Source organism: Bubalus kerabau, chromosome 1 (assembly GCF_029407905.1).
Source record: "Bubalus kerabau isolate K-KA32 ecotype Philippines breed swamp buffalo chromosome 1, PCC_UOA_SB_1v2, whole genome shotgun sequence".
NCBI lineage: Eukaryota > Metazoa > Chordata > Mammalia > Artiodactyla > Bovidae > Bubalus > Bubalus kerabau.
Window position 1 is genome coordinate 132,107,425 of NC_073624.1, and position 19,925 is coordinate 132,127,349.

The 19,925-nt window shown below is 50.9% G+C and overlaps 1 protein-coding gene across 2 annotated transcripts in view; it reads left to right on the top strand.

The window, feature by feature from the left end:
• The first annotated feature begins 1,495 nt into the window (after window positions 1-1,495).
• The window catches only part of GPR137B (G protein-coupled receptor 137B), a 55,503-nt gene continuing 37,073 nt past the window's right edge, over window positions 1,496-19,925 (top strand). The window contains exon 1 of one of the 2 annotated variants that reach the window (XM_055588878.1): window positions 1,496-2,076. In XM_055588878.1, coding sequence (XP_055444853.1) covers window positions 1,708-2,076 — 369 coding nt within the window. In that variant the 5' untranslated portion in view covers window positions 1,496-1,707. The remainder of the gene's footprint in view (window positions 2,077-19,925) is intronic. The other variant, XM_055588872.1, reaches the window with a different exon arrangement.

Here is a 19,925-nt window from a genome sequence, read left to right on the forward strand (position 1 = left end):
GAACCCAGGTCACCTGCCTTGCAGGTGGTCTCCTGCATTGCCCGCAGATTCTTTACCAACAGAGCCACCAGGGAAACTTTGTTTCTTCAACCCACCCTAATACTGAGTCCATGGTGATGTGGTTAGGAAAGGCTCTCTGGAGGAAGTAACCAACCCCCTTACAGATGAATAGGATTTGGCCAACTGTTGGAGTCAGGGGTGGAAAGGTTTCCTTGGCAACAGTAGTTAAGAGGTGTTAACATTCATTTAACACCTCTTAAGGGACAAGTCAATGAGGTGAGCTAGGGTAGGAGTTTGGACTTTATCCTCAGAACAATGAGGGGCAAGAGAGAAAGGGAAATGAGAGAGTAACTAGAAAAGGAGCTTGACACCAAAGGCACCTGATGAAGCACCTGAAACAAAGACCAGGGTGCAAGAACTAAATAATTGGTTGGAAAAGCACGGCTGGTCTATGTTCCACCGGTGCGGGGCCGGGAGGGGGAGGACGCTGTTTGAAAGAGAACACACGATTAGGAACCAAGTCGACTATTAACTTGAGATGAGAAAATAAATCACAAGATATTACTGGAGTCTTGGAGATACCTGTCTCTTTCTTCTGTTTACCGAAACCGCTTGCCTAGAACGGCTTCCAGAGGGCAGCTTGGCGAGTCCGCTCCTCCACGGCACTCTACAACTCCAGCACCCCTAAGGTGATGGTAGAGAGGCCCCCTGGGGATGTAGACCGAGTCATGACCTCCGAGGAGCGACTCCTCTGCCACGGCCATACGAGAGGGCTTGTCTGTCTGATGCGCAGACCGCCCTGCTGCACGGTGGCAGGGGTTGTATCGGAATCAGAGGCGGTCACCCCCACTCTGAGGTCGGGGAGCTCCCTCCGAGGCTGCCCTAGCTGCTTTCCCGGGAGGTGAGGGGTGAGCATCCCCACCCCGCCGCGGGAGCACCGTGTGGGGCGCTCCCTGTGGCTCTCCGGGAGGAAACAGCCGTGCTTACCACCGAGACCAGGCGGCAGTCATAGGGACCATTCTTTTCCTCACTCGGCGTATACAAATCTGACCTCAAAAACACAAACCCTGTCTTTGGCATTTCTGGATTTAGAAATAAACATCACTCCAGTATGAAAAAGGAAAAACGGCAGTGACTTCATTGCCACAGAGTCGTAAAGTTTTATTTTGAAAGTCAAAAAAATGTTTTTTGTAACGTTTGTCGCTGTTGAAATAAAATAACTTCTTGTTGCAAAACAACAAGTAACCATCAGCGGAGAGCGCGAAGCGCGGGGATCTGTCGGGTGGGCGACGCTGCAGCGGGTGGTTCTGGGGGGGCTACAGGCCGGCGGCGCGGGGGCGCGCGGGGCGGGGGGTGGGGCCGAGCAGGAGGGGTGCGGAGCGCGCGGGGCAGGGGGCGGGGCTCCGGGGGCCTGGCGGCCGGGCAGGGGGCGGGCCGGGGGGCGCGGCGCTGGGGGCGGTGTTCGGGGGGGCGCGCAGGGCAGAGCCGGGGCGCGCGGGGGCGGCGGGCGCGGCGCTGCCAATCGCAGACAAAGGCCGCCCCAGTGAATCATGTGGTGCCGGGGGAGGAAGTGCGGCTTGTTTTCTTTCCTCCAGTCGCCCGGCTCCGGGTGGAGCGCGATGCGCGGAGACCCCCTCGGGGGTGGCGGCGGCCGCGAGCCCAGATGAAGCCGGAGCGTCCGGGCCGCGCCGCAGCGCCCCTGGCCCGATGGAGGCCCAGCCGTGGGACCCCCTCCGCAACGACTCGCTGCCGCCCACACTGACCCCGGCCGTGCCCCCCTACGTGAAGCTCGGCCTCACTATCGTCTACACCGTGTTCTACTCGCTGCTCTTCGTGTTCATCTACGTGCAGCTCTGGCTGGTGCTGCGCTATCGCCACAAGCGGCTCAGCTACCAGAGCGTCTTCCTCTTCCTCTGCCTCTTCTGGGCCTCCCTGCGGACCGTCCTCTTCTCCTTCTACTTCAAAGACTTCGTGGCGGCCAACGCGCTCAGCCCTTTCGTCTTCTGGCTGCTCTACTGCTTCCCCGTGTGCCTCCAGTTCTTCACCCTTACGCTGATGAACTTGTATTTCACGCAGGTGAGTCGCGGGAGGCCGCCCCCGCTGGCGGGAGACACCTGGAGGGTGCTCACCTGGCGGGGGCGATGGCAGCCGCGGGAGCGGGTCACAGAGCCCTGGGGCTAAGTGTGTGTGTGCGGGGTGTGTGGAAAGCATTGATTCTGGGGTGGTCCGAGCCCTGTCCTACCTGCAGGCCTTTGTCCCAGGTAACGCTGTCTCATTCCCGAAGGAGGAGAAGGGGAAGGGAAAGGAGAATGAGGGCTGGCGGCCGCCCGTCATCCTCTGCCCGCAAGTCGGCATCACTTAGCGCGCAGGGCGCGGCAGCATCTCCGTGCACACATCAGACTCGGTACTGATGGGAGATGTGCCCACCAAGGAGACTGGCACTCCAGTTTCCCCTCTGTCCGCTCGTCCCAAAGCATCTGACCACCAGCCTGGAAAAATCGCTGTCACCTTGGCCTCCAGATTGGGGCCAGACGCTGGCTTTTTTGAGGACAGAGTGGGACGGCCCTGGTTTGGATGAAATGTTTGGAGCCTCCAGCATGGGAGCCCTGCTGAAGGGCAGCCTGCTCACTCATTCCGCAGGATTGCTACACAGCCGTCGCGGTTGCACCTAGCTCCCGAGCTGATGCCTCGAGAGCTCAGGGTTTCCCTGAGCTCATCTGAGAGGCCCCGAGAAAAAGCCATGTTTCCTGGCGCCCTTTTACAGGCACTGCGGAGTCGTTTTATGAGCAGATTGTTAATAAGCTAATGGGAGAACGTGCGAATTGACTTGGCTGCTGTGACGCTTGACTTAAGTACAGTAATTGGAAAGTGTCTTGCAAAGAGCGTGTAAAGTATTGTATAAACGTGTAATAGCACAATACTGTCATCAGCAGCAGCATCTCTGCTTCCCATTAGCTTTCCAAGCACTAAAATGTCAATTTTCACTAGGACCCTGTCCGGGGGAAGGCCAACGATGATCTGGTAAGGGGAGTTTAAGAACTGTCGCTTGGCTAGACGCTTTGTGCCAGCAAGCATTACATTCCTTTTAATAGTGTCCTTATTTATTAAAAGAAAATGCTGTTGGGACTTCACCTTCCAATGCAGGAGGTGCAAGTTCGATCCCTAGTTGAGGAGCTAAGATTCCACATGCCTTGCAGCCAAAAATCCAAAACATAAAACAGAAGCAGTATTGTAACAAATTCAGTAAAAACTTTAAAAGTGGCCCACATCCAAAAAAATCTTAAAAAGAAAAAAAATGCTGTTGTTGGGAAAAAAAAAAAAAGGAAGAAAAGGTAGAATAAGAATTATTTTGGTGTAAAGGGAGCCCCTGATCAACAATTTGGAGGAAACACTTTTGGCTAAAAGCTAGCATAAGTAGCAATTGTAATTTTATCAAAAGGGATCTATAGATAAAGCAGTCTCCTCCATCCAGTGTATCAGCATATTTTCCAGTCCACAAGTCGTGTATGTCATCTGTCCAAATACAGCTTTTAAATCCAAAAACCAGTTCAGGCAGTCAGCTACAGTGCAGACACTCTGACTACTTTTTTTTTTTTTTATTGGATCCAAAGTGGGTGATTCCAGTAAGATTCAGAAGTCAGGTATGTTGATGTTCCTTCAAGAACTGTGACAGTGGTCTGATGGCATGTTGTGGTCAGGTCCCTTTTTGAGAAGGAAAAAGGACAACTTAGAGCACGGCCATGGCTGTCTGGTAGTCACATGCAAAATTTGCCCTCAGAGCTGGATTAGGCGCAGAGCCACACATTTTCTGCACCATCTGCTGGTTGGCGAGTAAATGCTGAGTGAGGGAAAGAGTGACCAGGCCGACAGCCTCGCAAGCCGAGAGGCCACAAGCCACCACCCTGGCTTCTTGATGACTCCCAGGTCTTGTTTTCTTTATATCTCCAGGGTGGCTGGCAGGAGGAGGTGGTACTAACTGTTGGCATCACAGACACCCTGGCAGATAAGCTGTTCCCTGGCTTCCTGCAAATAGTCTGATACTTCCAGGGTGTTTTAAAGGGGTCGCCCTTTGACTCCCAGCTCCAACATCCCTCTCCCCCGACCCCTCCCATGTGCCTTCTGTTAGGCCAGGCTCTTCAACCACTGGAATGGCCGGGGGAGCATTAAGGATTACTGCGGCTTAAGCCCCCTCTTAGAGCATGTAAATCAGATTTTGGAGGCTGGTGGATAGTGGCTAACAATGAAGAACCCTGTGCTGTGTGCTAGGCACAGTTCTGAGCGGTCTTATTTATTCTTCCCAACTACCCTCTGAAGGAAGGTTGGATGGTGTCCCCGTTTTTCAGAGGAGGGCCAGGGAGGTTATATATGACTCCCTCAGGGTCACACAGCCAGTGAGCCCTAGAGCCAGGAATCACACCCATGTCTGTGACATCAGAGTGCCAGGCTTGTCCTTCATGGTACAGTATTTGAAACCTCTTACAGTGGGAAAGCATACCCTCCTCTGAATGTCACATCGTGTCCTCTGGGAGCTTGGCATCCAGTTGAGGAGATGCCAAGTATACATCCAACACAGCTGAGTAATAAGTCAAGGGATTTAAGGGAGAGTATATTTCAGTTCCGGAGACTGCAGGAGATTCCTCTCTCCAGCTCCTGGTGGGACTGGTTCAGTCGTTAGCAGGCTCTGTGTGTATATGTCTAGCTCCAAGTGTCTGGGCTCTCCTTGAAGCCCCAGGCATTGAGTTGTTTCCAGCTCCAGGCCCTGCTGCGTCCAGCAGACTCCTGCTCAGCTCCTGCTGCTCTAGGAGTTTGCAGGGCCGAGGCTGGAGTGGAGACATATACTCCAGAATCTGTTTTCTAGCTCAGTGCTCATTTGCTTTTTAAAGGGGTCTTAACCTGGGGTGCACAGGGGTCTCTGTGCATGAGGTGTGGTAAGCCCTCTGCCCACCAGGCTGTACGGTAGAGGCACCAGGGCCAAGGCCGCCAGCTTCTGGGCCAGTGAAGTCCACTGTGAGGCAGGTCTGTCTGCAGAACTGGGTCAGAGGGTCCTGGCAGCTCAGTGACACCTGGGTGGGTATGTCCCCCAGCTGTCCCCCCCTAGAATTTTGGGCCTGGACCTCAGACTCCTGGGGTTCCTGGGTGTGAATGAGTGTGGCGGGCTCAGCTTCCCCCTGGTGCAGCCTTGTCTTAAGCCCTGAGGCAGACTCCTACCATTACAGGCCGGTTTGAGGAAGGAAAAGAAGTGAACCCTCCCATGGGAAAGAGGTGATTTGATTAACAGACAGTGACGTAGGAGCCAGCACCTACTATGCCTTAAGAGTGTGGGTGGGAGGATGCAGGGGCTTTCCTGTGGGCGCCTGAGGCTCTTGCTGGGGGCCAGGGAGTCATGGTGGGGGTTGGATCTCATGGTGGGGGTCTGGGGGTAATGGTGGGGGTTGGAATTCATAGTGGGGGTCTGGGGTCATGTTGGATGTTGGAGCTCACGGTGGGGGATCTGGGGGTCATGTTGGGTGTTGGAGCTAATGGTTAGGGTCTGGGGGTCATGGTGGATTTTGGAGCTAATGGTGGGGGTCTGGGGGTCATGATGGTGTTAGATCTCATGGTGGGAGTCTGGGGGCCAAGGTGGGGGTTGGAACTCATGGTGTAGGCCTAGGGGTCATGATGGGTGTTGCATCTCATGGTGGGATCCTAGGGGTCATGGTGGGGGTTAGAGTTCACAGTGAGAGCTTGGGACTCATGGTGGCCAGGGAGTCGTGGTGAGCTTGCAAAGACCTGTGAATCAGGGGACAGAGCCTAAGGAGCCAGCCCTCCTTGGGCTCTCTGGGCAGAGCTGGGTTACTGACCTACTGTAGGACAAGGGTGCTCCTAGTGCCCTCCCTCCGGGTTGGAGCAGGTTAAAGGAGGTGCCGTTGGCACTGCATCCCTCATTCCCTCCTCTCCCTCAGTTGAGATGCTCTGTCTGCATCTTTTAATAGCCAGAGCCCAGACTCTGGCCAAACCGCAGTCCTGAAGGTCAGGCCCCAGCACTGGGTCGGCCCTTCATTACCCACTGTGTCACTGAAATGACTTTTCCCTCCAGCCTGCAACCTTCATGTTTGTCGAATGGCAGTGGCATTGGGCCTCTCCTTGGGAAGAGGTTGGAAGTCACTGTTTCCTCACGGCTGTGGCTGCTGACCCCAAGAGCTGATGGGCCTGGGAGGTCCAGAAGCTCCACCTTCATTCTGCACACAGCCAACCGAGGCCTCGAGGATCCTGGTGACTTGTCCAGGGTCCCCAGCTAGGCACGCAGAGCCAGGAAGAGTGCTAGCTGCACACAACAAGCCCCCGCCTCCCCTGGCCCCTTGAAATGCATCCTGGTCCTTATCTCTGCTGACAGGAAACGAGGAGGCATCTGAAAATCTAACCCGGGGACCCTGTCTTCACCTGCACCAGGAAAAGGGAGGAGGAGGTGGTGACCTCAGGCATGAGTGGATCTCGCTGTGGTTCTTGGCAGTCCATTTCATCAAGAACGTTTACTGAATCTGTTGTGTGCCAGGCCCTCATCGAGGAGTTGTGAAGAGGGAAGCTTCTAGGCGTCTTGGTGATTATGAAGGAGTAAGAAGCTTAGGAACACACAGGGCGAGAGTTTTTGGTCCCCAAGGATTTTATTTCAGAACTGGGGCCACACAGTCGCACAGGGGCGGGGAATCCTCACGTCTGCACCACGTGTGGCCTCCTGACCCGTGCACCGGCTCCTTGTGGTCGCCGAGTGGGCTCCCAGCTGCCAGAGCTGTGTGTGTGGTATGTGTGTGTACACACCTGTAGTGTGTCCATGCACACACGCACAGGTTCACAGGTTCCTTACTAGCGTTCAGTCTACCATTTACCACCAGCAGCCCCCAGGAAGTCAACTCCTAATTTTACTGCTAAAAATCCCCCACCCCCTAAAAGCAGCTTTCTAATTTTACAGCCCAGTCTCCTCAGATCTTTCCTCGAAGCCCTCACTCTTTGTTCTCTCTCCCCTAACTCTGGCTGCTTCTGTGTAGTAGGGCAGCAGCATCAGGGGAACGAAATTTCACGCCCTCGGGCCTTGTGGGAAAAGTTAGCCTCCTCTCAGCATATCTGAGGGGCTTCCCCAGTGGCTCAGCGGGTAAAGAATCTGCCTGCAATGCAGGAGACACAGGAAAGGCAGGTTCGATCCCTGGGTCAGGAAGATCCCTTGGAGAAGGAAATAGTAACCCTCTCCAGTATTCTTGCCTGAAAAATCTCAGGGACTGAGGAGCCTGGCGGGCTCTGATCGAAAGGGTCGCAGTGAGTTGGACATGCCTGAGATACTAAACACACACACAGAGGCGGATGGGACTGAGAGCCTGAGTTTGGGTCCCCCACACTCGAAAGCCTGTAGGGTTTTGCTGCATCCTTCTGCTTTCCTGACTCTCCCGCGGTCAGACAAGCAGGAGCTAGCAGGGAGGCAGAAAGAGAGCACTGTCCTAAGGCTCTTGGTTGCTCAGGTGGGTTGTGCTGGCATGTCCAATGGCAGTGCCCTCCCCACCAGAGGGCTGTGCTGTACCCCATTTTCCAGTCCCCAGAGCCATCAGCTCGGGGGCGCGGGGTGAAGCACTGAGGTGCGGGACGATCGGAGAGCAGCATCAATGAAATTGACAGCCCCTCATCAGAATGACATCCCTGTCTTAGGTTTTTGAGAACAACATCGTATGTGATCCAAAATCCGCTGTCGTCCCCCGATTTCTGATTGCCTTGCAGCTCCAGGGAGAGGAGAGAAGCCTGTTGGTTGTGGGTCTGACTGGTCGATTTTCTCCAGACGGATGGGGTCAGCACACAGTGCTGACCATCCCTGGCACGTATGCGCCCCTGGAGGTCTACGGAGGCTTGTAAATATTTTACTTTTGATTTATCCCATGGCTGAAGTTTAGAGTCTGTTAATCTCTGAGGACAGATGACCCCGTGGTTTTAGTGTCTTGTTTCCTTAAACTTGGGTGTGGAAAGCACAAGAAAGGAAGTCGTGATGGTATCCGTGTCAATATTTTAGGTCTTGTAGCTACACATGATCTCTGTTGCGTAATTTTTTTTTTTTTTTAAGACATCTCTTTAAAAAGATTAAAAAAAAAGAGCTGATCTAAGCTCGTAGGCCATAGGATAGCAGATTGCAGGCTGGACTCAGTTCTTAGGACAAACTTTGGACAAGTCCAGTGTGTGTCACCTTGCTGTTTTGGGGGCAGGTCCTCCCGGCACTTTGGAAACAAGCCGTAACAAGCCATGGCTTCTCGTCTCCTGATTACAGAGTGTCATTTACTCAGTGAACACATCAGTCACCTGTGCGCAGGTGTCCGGGGTCAGAGACAGCTGGATTTGTGCCCCGAGGGGCCGCAGACTGTAGGGGAAGACAGACACAAACAGAGCTGCATGCCACCCACGGGGTCCTCGCCCCGCCTGCAGAGCCTGGGGAAACACAGGTGAGGGGCCTTGGGCTGGACGTCTTATGATGTCCTCTGCTCCCTGCCTTTTAATGACACACCCACCAGCGAGGCTACATAGTGTGTAAAACACAGTGTAAATGTCTACATGGGCTGAAATCAGCTCCCTGGCCTGCGCCCTGCCTCTCATACATATACCCTCCCCCGGCTACCCAGACCTAAGAGATGCCAGAGGTCATGCTGCCCATCAGGTGAGGTGACGGTCCGTGGGTGGTGTGTGACCAGGAGCAGAGGCACATGGGCTGAACGGGAGCCTGGCTGGCCCCTGGACCCCGATCCTGAGTCACACAGTCTGCGGACTTGAATTTGGAGATTCATTTCATTCACTTGACAAGTATGTTCTTAAAATTGGGGTGACATTCACATGCTGTAAAATTAACCATTTTAATATGTACGACTTTGTGTGGCCTTTAGTGCATTGACATTTTTATGCAATGGTCACTGCTGATCACTTCCAGAACATTTTCGTCACTCCAGAAACACCCTCCGTGCTCATTCAGCAGTCAGTCCACTTTCCCCGCTCACCCCAGCCCCTGGCAAACACCCGTCTGTTCTGGATATGCGTGCGTGCGTGCATGCTAAGTCGCTTCAGTTGTGTTCGACTTTTTGCGACCCTGTGGACTGTAGTCTGCCAGGCTCCTCCGTCCATGGAAGTCTCCGGGCAAGAATACTGGAGTGGGTTGCCATGCCCTCCACCAGGGGATCTTCCTGAATCAGGGATCAAATCTGAATCTCTTATGTCTCCTGCATTGGCAGGCAGGTTCTTTACCTCTAGTGCCACCTGGGAGGCCCCTTGTTCTGGATACTTCATATCAGAGGGGTCATACACTAAGTGGCCTTTTGTGTCTGGCTTCTCTCACTTAGCATGATGTCTCCAGGGTTCATCCGTGTCATAGCTCCTTCTTTTTTAAGGCTGGATGGTATGCCACCGTAAGCATCTTCCACAGTTCACTTATGTGCTGATCCTTGGAGGGACACTTAACACATTCTTCTGAGGCCTGTTATTCCCTGCAGGCTGTGCAGACTGGGTAATGGTCACATGTAGTTTCTGCCTTCAGGGAACTTGACCTTGAGTGGGGAGAACAGACCACATAAGTTCTGTCTCTGTGGTGCCAGCGGCCCCTGTGACTTAGTGATAGTCTTTACGGTGGTGACACCATGAGTAAAATGTTTCCGATGGAAGGTTGTGGCCTTAATTCACTCCATCATCTCTGTAATTCTGCCTGCAGGACACACACTTGACAAAGAACACGTGGCTTTGCTACTTGTTGTCATTGTTTAGTCGCTAAGTCGTGTCTGACTCTTCTGCAACCCCATGGACTGTAGCCTGCCAGGCTCCTCTCTCCATGGGGTTTCCCAGACAGGAACACTGGAGTGGGTTGCCATGTCCTTCTCCATGGGATCGTCCCAACCTGGGGATCAAACCTGCGGGATTTCCTGCACTGGCCCTGGGGAAGCCCCTTACTACTGTTAGTGTAAGTCACATCCTTTTACCCTCCTTTGTTCACGGCCACTTCCTGGGATCCAGGCCACCACCAGGGATGCAGAGGTGGGAGGGCTGGCCCCGACCCTTGGGGCCCCTGTGAGTGGTGTTACCCCTTCCACAACACACTGCTCTTCAGGGTTGGTGGCACTCATTGCTTCCTCTTGAGTCGTCCCTACTTGGGTTGGGATGTTCTCAGTTCCCATCCTTGCTTCTTTTTTTAATTTTTATTTTCAAATTTTTTGGCCATGCCACATGGCATGTGGGATCTTAGTTCCCCAACCAGGGTTTGAACCGCACCCCCCTGCATTGGAAGCACAGAGTCTTAACCACTGGACCAACAGAGAAGTTCCCCTTCATTGCTTCTGATGGGATGTGAATTTGTCCCCCTCCACCCTGGTTGCTGTCGAATGTGTCTCTGTCTGGTATCCTGCAGTGAGTTGGGGGCAGCCTAGCTGCAGACCTGTCTCTGCTCCCATGAGCAATTTCTGGCACCACATTCCTTCTCTTGGAGGAGGTCCCACTGGGAGTTCTCTGGGCAGGATACTGGAGCATCCTCTGACCCTGTCTAAGTCTGTTGGCTCCTACAACGGAACACTGCAGACTGGGGCAGCTTCAACACCAGATATTTCTTTTCTTTTTCTTTCTTTATTTTTTTATAATCAATCCATTGCTTTCTTTTTTAATTTTTATTTTATATTTGAGGATAGCTGATTTACAATGTCATGTCAGTTTCAGGTCTACAGCAAAGTGTTTCAGTTATACATATACGTGTATCTATTCATTTTTCAAGTTCTTTTCCCATTTAAGTTATTACAGAATATTGAATAGCATTCCCTGTGCTATACAGTAGGCCCTTGTTAGTTATCTGTTTTATATATAGTGGTATGTATATGTTAAGCCCAAACTCCTCTAATTTATCTCTCTCCTCCCAGCCTTTCCCCTTTGGTAACCATACGTTTGTTTTCTAAATCAGTGAGTCTGTTTCCATTTTGTAAATAAGTTCTTTTGTATTTTTTATTTAGATTCTACATATAAGTGATGTCATATATTTGTCTCCCTGTCTGACTTAGTATGATAATATCTAGGTCCATCTATGTTGCTGCAAATGGCATTTTCCATTCTTTTTTATGATTGAGTAGTACTCCATTGTGTATACATACCACATCTTCTTTATCCATTCATTTGTCTGTGGACATTTAGGTTACTTCCATGTCTTGATGATGGGGTGCGTGTATCTTTTTGAATTTTTTTTTTTTTCCCAGATATATGCCCAGGAGAGGGATTGCCGGGTCATATGATAGCTCTGTTCTTAGTTTTTTAAGGAACCTCCATACTGTTTACCGTAGCGGCTGCACCAATTTACATTCCCACCAGCAGTGTCGGGGCATTCCCTTTTCTCCACCCTCTCTCCAGCATTTATTGTTTGTAGACTTTCTGATAGTCATCCAAGGACGGGGTATCAGCAGGGTCAGGTTCTAGCAAGGGCCTCTCCCTGCCTGCGGACGGCTGACCTCTCATCGTGTCCTCACGTGGTAGAGAGCAGAGAGAGGGCTCCTTGAGTTCCTTTTGATAAGAGCACAAATCCCACCTATGAAAGCTCCATTCACATGACCTCAGTGCTCAGAGCCCTCACCTCCTAACACCATCATCCTAGGGGGTTAGGATTTCAACTTGTGAATTTCCAGGGCATGCAAAGTTCAAGATAAATACCACCCTGCTCCCAGCAAGGACAAGAGAATTCTCAGAATTCTCCTTCCTTCCGAGGCAGAAAGTTATTTTCTGCAGGAAAAAATAAACCTGAGGCTTCTTCGCTGTTAACCTATTTTGTAGTTATACATCATTTGCTTCAAGGATCAGAGTCCAGTGGTGAGACGCTGCTGTAGCCACACCAAACCATCTTCCTAGAGTCTTGGGTCTGGCTGGCTGGTAACCCATCTAGGCTTCCCGGGTGGAGAAATGTATCCCGCCATGCAACGTCATCTTATTTAAGCGCATTTAGAACAATTACGGGCAGGGCCCTGGCTGGTTAACTGTGAACCGGGATGATGGCAGGAGCAATTCAGAAATACATAACCATGATGGTACCTTGCGTGGCCACAGCCCTTCCCGTTCATGAGCCCCAGGACGGAGATGTGTGCCAGGAAGGCTCATGGGCCTTGTTCCGTCTCCACCCACACCAGTGAGGGGACCCGGGGAAGCCCTAGGGGTGGCTGGCCCCACATCCCTTCCCTCCTTCGCAACAGTGTGGGCCCATCCCCAATTGAAGCAAGACTGCCAGTCCCTGTGGGGCTGCCCTCTTGAGAATTTTGCGTCACAGTTTGAAAAGCAGAAGTCACTGTGAGGAACTCTAGTTCTGACCCCCTTATCTTACGAGAATCACTGAGGCCCGGGAAGGTATGAGAGTTTATCAGGGACGAGAAAAAAAGCAGGTTCAGGGAATTCCTGAAAGTCCAGCAGTTAGGACTCAGCGCTTTCACTGCCAAGAGTCCAGGTTCAGTCTGTGGTTGGGGAACTAAGATGCAGTAAGCTGAGTGCAGCCAACAACAAAAATGGCAAGTTCATGGCAGTCTGGCCAGCCCCACACCTGGACGCAGATGTTCGCATGGCGAGAGAGGCCACTGGAAAAAGCAGGGCAACTGAAGGCAGGTTTGGTGCTGTGTTAGGTGACTCTGAGCGTGTTTGGACGAGTGTACCCTCCAAGGCCTTGAGATGGTCACCAGCCCTCATGGGTGGTGCCTGCGGGCCTGACTTGGCCACTGTAGAGCCAAGAGCTTGCAGGGCAGCCTGGAGGGTGTTGCACGGGTAGATGGAGCTACGGTTCAGTTGATGGGGACAGGGAGGCTCTGGTGAGCTGCTGGGGCAGGGCTGGAGGAGAGAGAAGCTTGGCTGAACCACTGGGAACCAGAAGGGGAGAGGAGCTTTCAGGAAGGGAGGGGGCAGGTGGAGATGCCCTTCTCCACTGAGACCTCGTCCCTTCACCATTTATGAGGGGGCCCTGAGAGGAGTGGGGGGTAGGTATGAGGCTGGGCTCCTGCCTGCTTGGGGCTCCCAGGCTGACTGCAGGGGTAGGATGCAAATGTGCATGAACCTAAGGAGGGCTGTCAGCTGCTGGCTCAGCTGGGCAGGACAGGACTGGGCGGGAAAGCTCTCAGGAGGGCGGGTGAAGGCTGAGGATGCTTCCAGGGAGTTCTGGGCTTTACTGAAGCTCAGAGAAGAGGCAGCGCCATTGTTGATCCTGAGATCACATGTGAAACATACCTTCTCAGTCATGTCTGACTGTTTGTGACCCATGGACTGTAGCCCTCCAGGCTCCTCTGTCCACAGGATTCTTCAGGAAGAATACTGGAGTGGGTTGCCATTTCCTCCTCCAGGGGATCTTCCTGACCCAGAGATCAGACCTCTGTCTCCTGCATTGGCAGGTGAGTTTTTACCACTGAGTCACCTGAGAAGCCCCTCGCATATGAAAGCAGGTCACCTAAGGGGGGCTCTGTGTCCCAAGGGTCAGTGTGAGACTGGGCAGCGAGCAGGACTCTCTCCTTGAACCTTGCACTTGCCAGGTTCAAAGGCAGGAGGTGACAGGGTGAAGACCTGACCTTGGGAGCCAGTCACCTCCCTGGGGGCCTGTCACACCCAGCCAGGTGGGGACACAGAGCATGCCTTGGCTCCTGCGCCCAGAATGACATGATGTGGACAGCATACTCCTTTTTCTATCATGGGGTTCCATGGTTTTAAAATTAAAAAAAATTTTTTTTATTGATTTACAATGTTGTTTTAGCTGTTGGTAGGAATGCAAACTGGTACAGCCACTATGAAGAACAGAGTGGAGATTCCTTAAAAAACTGGGACTAGAACTGCCATGTGACCCAGCAATCCCAACGCTGGGCATACACCCCGAGGAAATTAGAATTGAAAGAGACACATGTACCCCAATGTTCATTGTAACACTATTTACAATAGCTAAGACATGGAAGCAACCTAGATGTCCATTGGCAGATGAATGGATAAGGAAGTTGTGGTACATATATGCAATGGAATATTACCTAGCTATAAAAAGGAATGCATTTGAGTCAGTTCTAATGAGGTGGATGAACCTGATGCCATTATACAGAGTGAAGTAAGTCAGAAAAAGAAAGACAAATACTGTATATTAACATACATATATAGAATTTAGAAAGACGGTACCAATGATCCAACATGAAGAGCAGCAAAGGAGACACAGACATAAAGAACAGACTTTTGGACTCAGTGGGAGAAGGCGAGGGTGGGATGATTTGAGAGAATAGCATTGAAACATGTACATTACTATATGTAAAATAGATGACCAGTTCAAGTTCAATGCATGAAGCACTCAAAACCTGTGCTCTAGAAAAACCCAGAGGGATAGGGTAGGGAGGGAGGTGGGAGTGGATTCAGAAATGGGGAGGGGGCACATGTATACCTGTGGCTGGTTCATGTTGATGTATGGCAAAAACCGTCACATTATTGCAAAGTAATTATTCTCCAATTAAAATTAATTAATTAAAAAAATGTGTTTCAAATGTAGAGCAAACTGATTCCATTTTACATAGATCTATTCTTTTTCAAATTCTTTTCCCATTTAGGTTATTACAGAGTACTGAGTAGAGTTCCCTGTGCTATGTCATAGGTCTTTGGTGGTTGTCTGTTTCATATATCCTGTGGCTTTAAACACATGGTCAGTGTCCACTGACATAGAGATGTCACCCCTGCCCTTGCGGTCTCAGAGAGGAAACCTAAAATGCTGGACCCGTCTTGCTCTTCTTAAGGGATTGCTACAGAAAGGGAGACATCTGCATTTGGATTTAGCAGACTCCAGAAATGAACAAAATGCAGGTCGAGCCACCCTGCTCTGGTGAATGAGAATGCTCAGCATGTGGAAACGCAGACTAATGACTGTCAGCCAGGGAGCCTGGGGCCTCGGGCTTTGCATAATTTCCCCAATATATCAGGAAGTGGGCAGCGCAGAGGAATCACGAGCACACATGGCGAATGTGTCAGTGGTTCCTAGCCTTTCTGAGTATGAAAGTGCCTTTTATGGTCAAGAGAGCATTTATGATCACAGTTTGGTAGTTGTGTGCTTAGAGTCGTGGTTTGAGAGCAAATGCTGGGACTAATAATAATCACATCAGCAGAGGCCACACACGTAAACACTGAGAAGGTGTCTGATAGGTGAGCGCTCTGTGTGAATTCACCTCATCCTCAGAGAAACCTATGAGATGGGCACTATTATTAGTTTCATTTTACAGATGAGGTTCTTGAAGCACAGAGAGGTTAGGTAACTTTTCTAAAGTCACACAGCTGATCACTGGTAAAGTCAGGATTCAAGCCCAGGGAAACCAGCGCCAGAGTCCACACTTTTTTAAAGTTTTTTTTTTTTTTGGTGTGTGTGTGTGTGTTTAGTCACTCAGTCGTATCTGACTCTTTGTCATGGTGACCCTGTGGACTATAGTCTGTCAGGCTCCTCTGTCTGTGGAATTTTCCAGGCAAGGATATTGGAGTGGGCTGCCATTTCCTTCTCCAGGGTATCTTCCTGACCCCGGGGTTGAACCTGGGTCTCCCACGTCGAAGGTGGATTCTTTATCATCTGAGCCACGAGGGAAGCCCCTTTTAAATTTTATGTGTATCTAAATATATCCTGCATGGGTTGCAGGATCTTAGTTCCCTGACCAGGGATCAAACCTGGGCCCTGTCTCTGAGCTGAGTCCTAACCACTGGAGTTACCAGGGAATTCCCACACTCTTGACAATCCTTAAATGTCTCTCTGCTGAAATGGACACACATCTGTGACCTACAGACAGTGGGATACTGCCCTTAGTGAGAACACGTGAACGAGAGCCACGTGTTTCAGCATCGATACATTGCAAACTCCTCATGACAGGTGAACAGACAAGTTGCGGAAGGGGATGGAAAGCATTGATTCAAACTGAGATGCTATACAAGACCGGACTATATATTATTTATCCTCTTAAAAGTAGAAGCCTTCTGGCTCTCGGAACACCAGAGTGAGGTGGACATTCTCTCTGTTCTGAAGGATCAGAACCAAGGAGAGAGATGCTGGGGGCTTCAGTGGTGTTTTTTTCTTTTTTAATTAGAGGTAAAATTCAGGACTTCTCTGGAAACCCAGTGGTTAAGACTTCACCTTCCAAGGTAGGGGGTATGGGTTCAATCCCTGGTTGGGGAGCCAAGATCCCACATGGCTTGTGGCTAAAAATCCCAAAAAACATAAAACAGAAGCCGTATTGTAACAAAATCAATAGACTTAAAAAATGGTCTACATCAAAATAAAATCTTTAAAAAAAGGAGAAAATGCCCTGGAGCAAGCAGAGCAGTGTCAAAAGAACTGAACTTCATGGTGGGTTCAAGAGTTTTGGTTAGATTATTTCTTTGTGTAGGTGACATGGTTTATGGTAAAGTTTAAACCTACCATAAATGTGTACCATTTTCAAATGAATTTTCATTCATACACTTAAAAATAGTATGGGGGTGGCAGAGATTGGTTTAGACATGGGTCTGTGTTTGGTGCACACAGGGTTGCAGACCCTCTCAGTTGCTCTGAGAGTCTCCAGAGCCCTTCGCCCCCCGGCAGGATTGCAGATGCAGGACCAAGTGTCCAGCCTGGGCCTGCAGTCTGGAGCCTGTTCAGGGTGGGAAGGTTGCAAAGTGTCCACCTACCTGTTTGCTTCAGGAAGTGGTGGCACCGCAATGGAAACTCTGTTGACTTGGGTCATGCCTTGGGGTGGGGAGCGGGGGCTGGAATTTGTAAAGCAAAATGGCTACCTAGAGAAATTGTGAATCAAGTACAGGTCTGGAGGCATAGTGTTTCATTGAGCCGTCACGGCTGCTGCCTCTGGGGACAGAAGAGGTTACTTTTGTTTAGTTTCGCATAATGCACAAGGGACGCTGTCATCCCCACAGGAAAGAGCCGCAGACCTTCCTGCCAGAAAACAGCCAGTATGACCGGAGGAGAAATTACTATGAAGCAGCAAAGGCCAGCTGGGGTTGGTAGGAGGAAAAGACAGGCAGGCAGGACTTCAAAGGCTGGGAATAGAATCAGTGAGGCGGACAGGGGCTGTAATTTATGAGGGGAGGGAGGCCCAGGGCAGCGGCTGCTTCTGGAACCTTTGTGCTTCTGTCAAGAGAGTACGTCATAGGCTGCAGCTCTCTGGGCTGTCCTGCGTCATCTGAGAGGTGATGGGAAGGGCCTGAGGTTGCCAAGAGGGCACAGAGCCTGCATCTGGGTGATGGGCTGGTGGGGGAGTGAGGAGAGTAGGGGGTGGGCTGGGAACAGAGGTGGGCTCTCCCCCACCTCCCCAGCCTCCTTCAGGCCAATTTGGGGGTGATATTTCTGCTTCCCCAAACCTGAATTAAATCTTCAGAATGTCACTTGACTTTCCTGTCATGGGCATCTGTTCTAGGTAGGACTTTTAAAGGCCATGGAGATGATGCTGAGACCAACAGGCATCTGTGAGAGGAAGATGCATTATTCCCACGACAGGATGGGAGTTTCCATGGAAACTGCTGCTCAGCTCCTCTCTGTCTTCTGCATCCCAGCCTCCCGCCTCCCCCTCCCTCTGCTCTGTAATCCCAGGGCCCATGCTGCTGATCTTAAACCTGGTCCTAGTGCCCTTGAATAATCTCTCTTTCATTTCACAAAGACATTTTTAAAGAGTAGCTGGCGCTCTAGAATAGACTCCCCACTCCCACTTTCTCCTGCCTCCTTCCGTCCAGCGTTCCCCACTTCCTCCTCCAGGCGCGTTCCCATCTGCCAGAGCCAGGCCCAGCTCTCTGTAGTTATCCGGTCCCTCTTCTGGGCTGCATCCAACACCCTGACGGTCCTGCACCCGGGTTTCCTTCTCCCCATTTGCCCACCCATGTGCTGTTCCCCCGCCCCTCCCCCACCTGCTCCTTTTCCTGCCTTTCTGCTACTTTATGTTGATTGAGACAAATTCACTATACAGTTCCCCATTTAAAGTTCAGTGTTCACAGATTTGTACAGCCATCACCACCATCGGTTTCAGAACATTTTTAAAAAGTTGAAGTATTGTTGATTTACAAAGTTGTGTTGATTTCTGCTGTACAACAAAGTGACTCAGTTATACATACACACACACTCATTTACATACACACACACACACACACACATACATACATACACTCTTTTGCATTCATTTCCATTATGGTTTATTCCAGGATGTTGAATGTAGTTCCCTGTCTGTACAGTAGAACCTCGTTTATCCATTCTAAATGTAATAGTCTGTACCTGCTAACCCCAAACTCCCAGTCCATCCCTCCCACCCCCTCCCCCTTGGCAACCACAAGTCTGTTCTCTATGTCTCTAAGTCTGTTTTGTTTCATAAAAGTTCGGAACATTTTTTTGTCACCCTCAGAAGAAATCCTGGAACTCTTAGCAGTCACCCCATATCTCCCCAAGCCCCTAGACCCAGGCATCCCCTAGACTACATTTTGTCTTCGATTTCCATATAAACACCCACCTCTGTTTTCACAAACTTCTCTCTGAACCGCTAGCCGGCCCTTTGACTCTGGTCCCCTCACACCCCCACCCCTGACCTTGAAGCACAGCTCCGATTTGTGATTGTGTCGATTCTACTGAAAAGCTTCTGTGATCTCTTACCAGGCACATGCACCTGCCTTAACTGACTTCAGGCTGCTGCCTCCTTCCTCACCTGGACTTGCATCCCAGCCTAGCCTGCTGCCCCCCTGACCTTTCCCAGGGAGAGCAGGTTCCCCTCAGACAGCCTCATCTCCCCATAATCTCACTTCCTCATATTTCACACCTCCTCACATCTCCTCATGTCTCCTCACACCACCTCATATCATCACCTCACACCTCCACACATCTCCTCACACTTCTTCATGTCTCCTCACACCACCTCATATCACCTCACACCTCCACACATCTCCTCACACTTCCTCATGTCTCCTCACACCACCTCACACTTCCACACATCTCCTCATTATACTTCTTCATGTCTCCTCATACCACCTCACATCTCCTCATACTTTCTCACATCTCCTCATACCTCTTCATGTCTCCTCACACTACCTCACATCATCTCACGCCCCACATTTCCACACATCTCCTCACACCTCCTCATGTCTCCTTACACCACCTCACATCTCCTCATACCACCTCACATAATCTTACATCCCACATTTCCACACATCTCCTCACACCTCCTCATGTCTCCTCACACCTCCTCATGTCTCCTCACACCTCCTCATGTCTCCTCACACCACGTCACACCCCACACCTCTCCTCACACCTTTTCATGTCTCCTCACACCACCTCACATCACCTCCCACCCCACACCTCCATATATCTCTATATACCTCTTCACGTCTCCTCACACCTTTTCACGTCTCCTCACACCTCCTCATGTCTCCTCACACCATCTCATACCCCACACCTCCACACATCTCCTCACACCTCTTCATGTCTCCTCATAGCACCTCGCACCACCTCACACCTTTCACCTCCACACATCTCCTCCTACCGCTTCCCATGTCCTCACACCTCCTTATGCCTCTTCAGGTCTCCTTACACCTCTTCATGTCTCCTCTCACTCCTTAAATCTCCTTACAACTTCTCATGTCTCCTCTCACCTCCTCACGTTTCCTCAGGTTTCCTCACATCACCTCACACTTCTTCACATCTTCTCACATCTCCTCATACCTCCTCACACCATGTCTATCTCTGGTTATGAGTTTGTTGAGGTCAGGGACCAGTCTTTCCATCTTTTCTTAATTGTTAATCTCAGATTTGGTGCTCAGTGTCAGTTGATCTACCACAAATACCACCAATCTGAGTGTGGGGAGAATTGGAATCTTTATCTGGTCTCACTTGTCCCCAGCCCTTCTGATGGTCCCTGTCATCCTACCCTCCCATTTGGTGGGTCTGGTTTTACAGGGAGGAGGCTGAGCTCACCTTG